This window comes from Clytia hemisphaerica, unplaced genomic scaffold (genome assembly GCF_902728285.1).
Source record: "Clytia hemisphaerica strain Z4C2 unplaced genomic scaffold, Clytia hemisphaerica genome assembly, whole genome shotgun sequence".
NCBI lineage: Eukaryota > Metazoa > Cnidaria > Hydrozoa > Leptothecata > Clytiidae > Clytia > Clytia hemisphaerica.
Genome location: NW_027104290.1, coordinates 432376 through 440898, shown reverse-complemented (window position 1 = coordinate 440898; position 8523 = coordinate 432376). Strand labels below are relative to the sequence as shown.

Below are 8523 nucleotides of genomic sequence, written 5' to 3'. Positions count from 1 at the left end.
CATGAGCGAATTTTTTCTGGAAGAGTCCAATTTCTTTCATTTCCCTAGAGGTTTTGGCAAAAGATATAAAGTTTTTGGCAAAATTCCTGGCTATAAAATTTCACGATCATTAAATTTCGGGATTTTTCCGAAAAACTATATAATCCTCGCGTAAATTGATTCACTTGATTTCAATTGATTCAAGGTAGTCTTGCAGTGTTGAATGTCTTAAAAACTTTATCAATGTTATGCATCAAAGATAGTTGCTATAAAGTTGATGTATAATGTTAATGAAAAAGTAAGTTTCCGTATATACGTAATTTTGACGTTTAGGTAAAGGTTGAGAGATACCTTCAGCTGTGTCAATCGTTTCAGATGGTTCAGTAACTTCAGGTGTTTCAATTATAACTTCTTGGTCAGCACTTACAATCTCATCAATCCATCCACGAAGATTAGCCACATTTGTGTATACTCCTGGGAAATCTGGCCGAGCACATCCTCTTCCCCAACTTATGATACCGGCCAAATAAAACTGATCGATACCATTTGCATCTCTTTGATTTAAAACCATTGGACCTCCACTGTCACCCTGAAAATAATATTCAATATATTTCAAAGGACGATATAATGGATAAATTTTCGCGTGAACTTTTTTTCGCGAATTGAGAATCCAAAAGTTTCGCGTGGATAAAAAGTGTCCGCACTTTTTCACCCAAATTCGTTCAATTTCATAGGGGTTTTGGCCAAAATCCTGATTTTGAATATTTCGCGAGGACTAATTTTCGCGAAAAGGGCCAAAACTCGCGAAAGTCGTGAAAATTAATCCACGTGAAATTTAATTCACTTAAAAGTCGGGGATATAGTTGTTGAGATCTATTAAAAGAACCTTCAATGGCAACCTTTCCCTATATAATGCAACAAATAATATGTTTCTTCGAAAATGATTTATTATCAAAATATTACCATTCAAAAGAAATAGTTGAGTGTTAGGAGTAGTTTATTTACATATCTCCGTCAATTGTAAAAAAGATAGATGTACCTGACAAGCATCAGTTCCACTTGCAGCAGCGCACATCATGTTTTGTGTAATTATGGCATCCTCAAAGCTGGCTTGACATCTTTCTCGGGAAACTATATTAACCTATGGAAAAAAGGGGAAATTGTCACCAAGAATGAGCACAGACTCGACTCACTCCACTCCACTTCACTTTTACTCCACTTTTACTCCACCACTTCACTTTTTCACTCACTTAGACTAGACTTTTACCAAATAAATTATCGCTCTAATTGCTCAATTTTCTGAATTTACGTCAAGAAATGGATTATTGAAAATCGTTAAAACAGATATTTTCGATCAAAAATTCCGGAAAAAACTGTGAAAAAGCATTTTGATACTCAAATACACCAGCATTGGATAAAACAGCACCTTTGTATCTTTTAAGATAGCAGATTGAGGTCCTCCAGCACTTATCGTTCCCCAGCCTGAGATCACAACTTCAGAACCAGCAGGTGGAGCTACATCAACCAGGCAAGCTGGACGTATATTGCTGGTATATTGAACTGGTCGATTCATTGGTATTAATGCTATGTCGTTGTGGAATGTGGCCGGGTTATAATCAGGGTGGACTTTGATATCATTGAATACAATATTACGTTCTTCTCTTGTTGCTGCGCAATGAAGAATTAGAGAATGTAGTGTAATGCCAAATATAAATCCAAAGTTATTGGAAATAATCTAACACTTTCTAATGTTGAGACGAACCGATTTTATGATAAAATGCTGGAGAAGGAGTAACTAAAACAGCTATATATCTATGATTTGTTTCAAAATTTTGAAGACCAAAATAAACTTCATATCATTGCAGCTTCCACCTTACTCGATGGGTGAAGAACCTTTTTAAACCTAGCCAAGTGTAAATCACTTGTTCCAAGGCAAGCTTCGAATATGAATATCACTGGGCGATGATAAAAAAGTTTATATTTAGGCCTTACCCTCATTAACATTAAAACCAAAGGCGTGTGCACCAAGAACGACACCCTCTAGAGTACTCAAATCTCGTAGACAATGTGCTGCCGTTATGATCCATTTATCACTGATCAACGTCCCTCCACATATCGGTAAAGTCCTTCCACGTCTCATCAGCGCTACTTGCCATGGAAATTCACCCTGTCTTGCGGTGGATCCACCAACGATTCGATTCATAGCAAGTCTTGATTTACCACATACGTTGAGATCGTTGAAAGATGCTTGAGCGTTTAGAGATGAAATGAAGACCACCATGGGAATAAGGAGGAAACATATTTGCTTCATTTTTGAACACCTGAAAGAAAATAAATAGCAATAAATTTTACCTTGTGAATGTATACCCTCGATTACTACACCTACGATATGTAATGCCAACAGAACTTACACCCCTGTCTCAAAGCCCCGGTGGAACTTTTTTCCTCAGTGGGAATAAAAATTGCTATTGAAATCTTAACGGGGATAGAAATTCTCTTGTCCCAAGGTTAAAAAACCCAGTGGGGATGGTTTTGGAGTGCAATTTGTTTTTAAACATGGAATTTCGAGTGGGGATGAAATCAAAGTCAATTTTCCAGTGGAGCTAAAAATCAAGGGTACTTTCCCACCGGGGACAAAATTTTTGCTTAATTTTCCAGTGGGGTCTGGGGTGTGACACAGGGATGGGAGCTTCGAGATTTGAAGTCGAAACATGAAACGTGAATAAAAATTATGGAACATATTTCGGGAGCGCCCTTAATATTTTTAGTTTGCAAAAGTCTATCGCCCACGACACAATCATTCTCTGATGAAAATATCTAAAAGGGAAAAATAAACCGGGAAGAATTGACTAAATTTTTAAGCAAATTACGGCAGGGAACAACAAGACAAAGAATCTCAAAAAGTTACTTTTTTCCTCGACTTAAAAAGTTTTATCCTAGAGTTGTCCCTCAAAATTAGGTTGTCATAAAGCACACCAATAAGATGGCACGACTTTCCACGAAAACACCCCGACTTTTTGCCAAAAATTATAACAATCTATTAAACAATTTTTTGCTAGCTTTATTTTGCCTACTGGCAAGCCCGAGGACACGTCAAGAATATCATGAATGCGAAAGTTTAAATAAAGTCGAATTCTTACCCTTTTGTGCGTTTTTGGATATTTCTTTGAATGATCTGGAGCGTTTTCTAAAGTTTCGACTGAAATTTATATTTCAAAATCATCTTTTTTTATACAGTATACAAAGTTAAGCTTTTCAATTAAAGCATCTATTGTTTGAACTTTGGCCATGTCCTGCAGATTAGGTCTTTATCTTTCTTCAAAACGGAGATAAGGTCATTACAGGGCATTATAAGTGACATGTCGTTTCAATTGAAAGTTAATAGACCTCTTGTAATCTTCCGGCTGGTCACCCTGGTTTTCTGTTTGTTTGGATATAACACCTTGTTTTTTATCTTGATTAGAAAATGAGAAGGAGAGCTTATTAACGTCGAATTCAGTGACCCAGTGAAAGTTTTCTTTAGGTAAATTGTTCTATTATAAGAACAAACTATATAAACAACATCAGGTTTCGATTGCCAAAATATTAGAAACAGGTTTAGAACCTTTTTTTAAGGCTTTGTGGGCTTTAAAACACCCGATTTCTCAGGAAAATGGACAAATACTTAAAAAATGGCGAACATAAGAACATGTTAAGAACATTTTTAGGCTTAAAACTGAAAAGTTAAGAACATCCCAAGACTTCAAAGTTTTTGGATGTTCTTATAAAAAAAGTGAAGAAGCTCAATGCAAATGGATATGGGCTCTTGAGATTTTTTTTCACAAGCTCTAAAACCCAATAGGGTTTCCAAAAACTTTGCTGTTTTTCCTATTAGGATGAAAGTTAAGGATAATATTTCAGTGTATTCTTCTCATCGGGGCTTTGCTGATCCATTAGGAATTCCCATTGTGTAATGTGATTCATTAAATTTTTAGTATATTTAAAAAAGCAAAAATATTTTATAGTTCAATTTTCAGTGTCTTTTTGTCCCCAGCGTCCTTTGTTTTCCCAGTGCTTTCTTTTTCAGCGTCTTTTCTCTCTTGTGCATTCTCGTGTTTCATGCGTCATTTGTTTTGTTCTATGTTTTAAAGTCATTTATCTATGTTATCAATTATTTCAAACACTTTGTCAGTTATTATCATTTTGTCATTTAGTCATTATCTAGTAATTAATTATTTCACACGCATTTTATTTAATTATCATTTGATTTCTCAAGAGTGTTATATATTCATTGTTTTTATATCTTGTCAAACTAGTTTTTTTGTATCAAATCTATTATAAAAAGGCCAACTTTTTCTCACTCGCTACTCAGTCACAAGTTGACTATGAGAGAGTCAACATCAATATGACTTTAAATGACAAATGACAATAATCAGAATTTACTTCAATTTCAACTTTGTATTTTCACTGGCTCACATTTCCAGCACACATTCTTGGCCAGCTGGTAGGTTTTCTTGTTTCTTCTTGCACTTTTTCTGTTTTCTTTGTTTCTTTTTGCATAGTGACTGTTCAGGCCTTAGGTTAAGTTAAGTTAGGCTCTACTTGTCAAATACATTTATAATTCAAGGCTCAATTTATTTTGTTAATTAGAAACTTAGGAATTTTCATTCATTTTATTTCTTAGTTTGAACTTGAACCTCAATATCAATCAACGTTACAAATTCTTGTCTGTGTGTGTGCGTGGACCTACATTCAAACAGATCCCATCTCAACATCCGCTGATCGTACAGCAAATCGTTTCAATCAATTCAATTCATTCAACCTATTTCAACTGAATCAGTCAAATCTCTCAACTTATTATCAACTTGTTCACGTTACTCAATTTACGTAAATGTCAAGACGTAATCTTCGTCGGATCGATTACAAAATACTCAACTCTACTGGGCAGCTAGTCGAGAAAGTTGCCGAGTCTTCAACTGAATTTCAAATCTACTCAACAAAATCAACATTCAACGAGATGCCATCTCAATCTGCAATCAACATCAAAGTCCTTATCCAGGAGGTAGCTGACACTATTGACGAAAATCCTGTCGAACCTGGAGCTGACTACAAAGACGTCATCGAGAGGTTAATCGAGTTACGTAAATCCATTCGTTCCAATGAACAAACTCTCGTTACTGAAACCCCCGATCCAATCTTGACAACAACCATCCTAGAGACACTCAACGTGATGAAGGATTACATCAAGGATGCTACCAAATCCAAACGTCATTTTCAAATGGTACAAGCAAAGCAGGAAAGTGATGCTGTTGACCGTAAGGAAAAATCACTTCTATTCTCAATAAAAGATTCTAAAAATTCTATCGAGGAGCTTATTACTCAGTTCTCACGCCAACCAAAAGACTGTTCCAACGAGGAGTTAATGGACATGAAATCAAATCTATCATCACATATAAACTTAGTCAATGAAACTTCAAAACGTCTTGAATCCATCTCTTCAGCTGAAACCAACAATGAAACTACTACAGAAGCAATCCAACGTCTATTGGAACGGTATGATCATTTGACTTTATTAAAATCTGTGTACATCAGAGATCTCAACAAAGAAATCGATGACCGTCAAGTCTATAAACAAAAGTTGTTTTCTGAATCGAACCTGAACATTAAACTTGAGAAATTTTCTGGATATTCAGATAGTATCGATATTTATACCTTCAAGTCAAAATTTGAAAGACTACATCTCAAAACTACTCCGAAACATCTACTTGCTGATTTACTCAAGAATAACTATCTGAAGGAACCAGCCCTGAGTTGTGTCAAAACTCAAGATGACATAGACGAAATTTGGGATCGACTGAATCAAGCCTATGGCAACGTCATGCTCATCCTCCAAAGAAAAATCAACCAACTGACGTCATCAAGTTCCATTCAACGCTCCAAAGACACTGGATCAATCATTGAATCAATGACCAATATTGTCAACCTCATCAAGGACCTTACATCTTTGGCAAGGGAACATCACGTCGAGAATTATCTGTATTACGGTGGTGCAATCAACAAAGTCTATAACCTGCTTGGTGATGCCAGGCTATCAAGATGGTTAACACAGATATCAAACGTCACCCTTACACCTGAGGAGACTTGGTCAAAACTGTGCACCCTTCCTCGAAGATGAGCTGAAAATCCAACACCAGAAGCTGACAGTGAAATCAAGCATTCAAGACAACAAGATCGATAACAAACGTCCAAACAATCAAGATTCATCCAAACGAACTGGATCAAATCAAGACTCATCAAAGAACAACGGGACTCAGAGGTATGGATTTTCTTCTTTTCCTTCCATACCTCAATCTGAGCCCATTTGCTTTATCTGTGGTGCAAAAGACGGAACTGATGAACATGTATCCACTCTTGGTCCTGGAGGCACCAGGATTCTTCAGTACTACACCTGCAAGAAGTTTGTAGAATTAAGTCCAGCTGATAGACTCTCATTACTAAGAAGCAAAAGATACTGCTTTCAGTGTCTTTTTCCAGGTGCTGATGCTTCATCACCTAAGCACAAAGAAGGGAGATGTCAACGTGATTACACCTGCCCAAATCCTATCCACCAGAAGTATCCAACCAAAAAACACGTCCTTGTTTGCAACGACCACAAGGAGGATCAAGTCAACAAAGATTTGTTATCAACTTACAAACAACGCTGTGTCCGAAGCTCCAATCTGCCAGAATTTTCCAAAAACATCAGTTTATCATTTCATGCACATGAATCGTTCAAGACGACTCCAACATCTGGTGATAAAGAATCAACTGACCAGCGTGGTATCTACATGCTACAAACAATCTCAATTGACAACACCCCATACACTATCTTCTATGACACAGGGTGTAGTGACTTTATCGTCAAACGTTCAGCCATTCAATCACTTGGTTCAAGAGCTACAAAAATGTCATCCCAAGTTACGTCCATCGGCGGAGTTGGTCAAACATCATTGCAGTCATTTGGAACCTTCAACGTCAAAATCCCAATGCACGATGGCAATTTAGCATCATTCAATGGCATATCACTTGATACGATAACCGCTACCTTTCCACAGTATCCACTCACTGATGTTTACACGGAGATTGCTCAAAGCTACCACTCATCCGATCATTGTTCAACTCGACTTCCATCTGTACCTTCAAGTATCGGAGGAGATGTCCACTTCATGGTTGGTATTAGCTATTTACGATATCACCCAAAAGTCGTATATCAACTTGCGTCAGGACTGACGATCTATGAATCAGTTTTCAACAACCAAGATGGTGGTCGTGGGGTTATTGGAGGACCTCATGAGATTTTCACGAAAATTCATCAAACATTCTTCAATCAAACCAACTTCCTTGGATTTTTGAGTGATCAATTATCATTGTACCGAACTGGAATTCAAGTGAATCCAGATGTCAACAAGTTATTTTCTTACTCATCGTATCCCATCAAGCAATTCGAAGAGATAGAATCAACTGGTTCAACCATATCTTATCGGTGCATCAAGTGCAGAGAATGCAACGATTGTAAGAATTCAAACATCCCAGAGGAAATCAGCATCAAAGAAGAATATGAGCAGAACATCATTGATTCATCTGTTAAAATCGACCCTGATACGAAAACTGTCACTGCAACTCTACCCTTTGTTGCAGACCCTCTCACCAAGTTGGCACCAAACAAGAGCATCGCCCTGAAGATATATCACCAACAGCTTCGAAAACTCAACAACTCTCCATCAGATAAAGTCGAAATCATTTCATCTGAAGCAAAACTTCAAGATCTTGGTTTTGTGGACTACATTGAAAATCTTAATGTTCAACAACAATCAATGCTCAAGGACACATCGATCCACAACTTCATACCTTGGAGAGTCGTATGGAAGGCTTCATCTGTCACAACTCCTTGTAGAATCGTTTTCGATGGATCACACCCAACATCAACTGGCTTTAGCATCAACGATTTACTGGCTAAAGGTCACAACAGTCTCAATAAACTCCAGGAAATACTCATCCGTTGGACAATCCATCCCATCGGCTTTCATACTGACATTAGAAAAATGTACAACATCATTAGACTCCACGAATCCCATTGGTGTTACCAACGTTACCTCTGGGAAGAATCACTTGACTCAACCAAAGCTCCAAAAGAAAAGATCATAAAGACTTTGATCTATGGCATTCGTCCAAGTGGCAATCAAGCCGAATACGCCCTTCGTTCGATCTCGACATCCTTCAAAGATCAATATCCCAAAGTTGACGAAATCCTTCAACACGACGTCTATGTTGATGATTGTATAACAGGTGCATCAACTATTCCAGATGCACACCAAAGAGCTGATGAGATTGAATTCGTCCTGAGTCATGGTAATTTCAAGCTAAAAGGAATCACGTTTTCCGGATCTGATCCACCAGAACAGCTAACGGATGATGGTGTCACAATTGGCGTCGGAGGCATGATATGGCACCCCAAAACCGATGAGCTCTCAATCAATATATCCGAATTGAATTTCTCAAAGAAACGCAAAGGGAAGAAATCAACTG

General features: G+C 37.4%; 1 protein-coding gene across 1 annotated transcript; it reads right to left on the bottom strand.

The window, feature by feature from the left end:
- Nucleotides 1-225: 225 nt before the first annotated feature.
- Nucleotides 226-2290, bottom strand: LOC136817097 (trypsin delta-like). Its single transcript, XM_067073436.1, has 5 exons — nucleotides 1972-2290; nucleotides 1406-1647; nucleotides 1019-1120; nucleotides 331-568; nucleotides 226-245 (listed from the first exon to the last, which is right to left on the bottom strand). Exons 1-5 carry the CDS (start codon nucleotides 2288-2290, stop codon nucleotides 226-228), a joined length of 921 nt encoding a protein of 306 aa, XP_066929537.1.
- Nucleotides 2291-8523: the final 6233 nt, after the last annotated feature.

Coding starts and splice junctions, on each gene's coding strand:
- LOC136817097 (XM_067073436.1), bottom strand. CDS start 2,290: ATGAAGCAAATATGTTTCCTCCTTATTCCCATGGTGGTCTTCATTTCA. Junction 1,121..1,405: donor CTATCTTAAAAGATACAAAG/GTGCTGTTTTAT, acceptor TTTTTTCCATAG/GTTAATATAGTTTCCCGAGA. Junction 246..330: donor AACGATTGACACAGCTGAAG/GTATCTCTCAAC, acceptor TCAACTTTATAG/CAACTATCTTTGATGCATAA.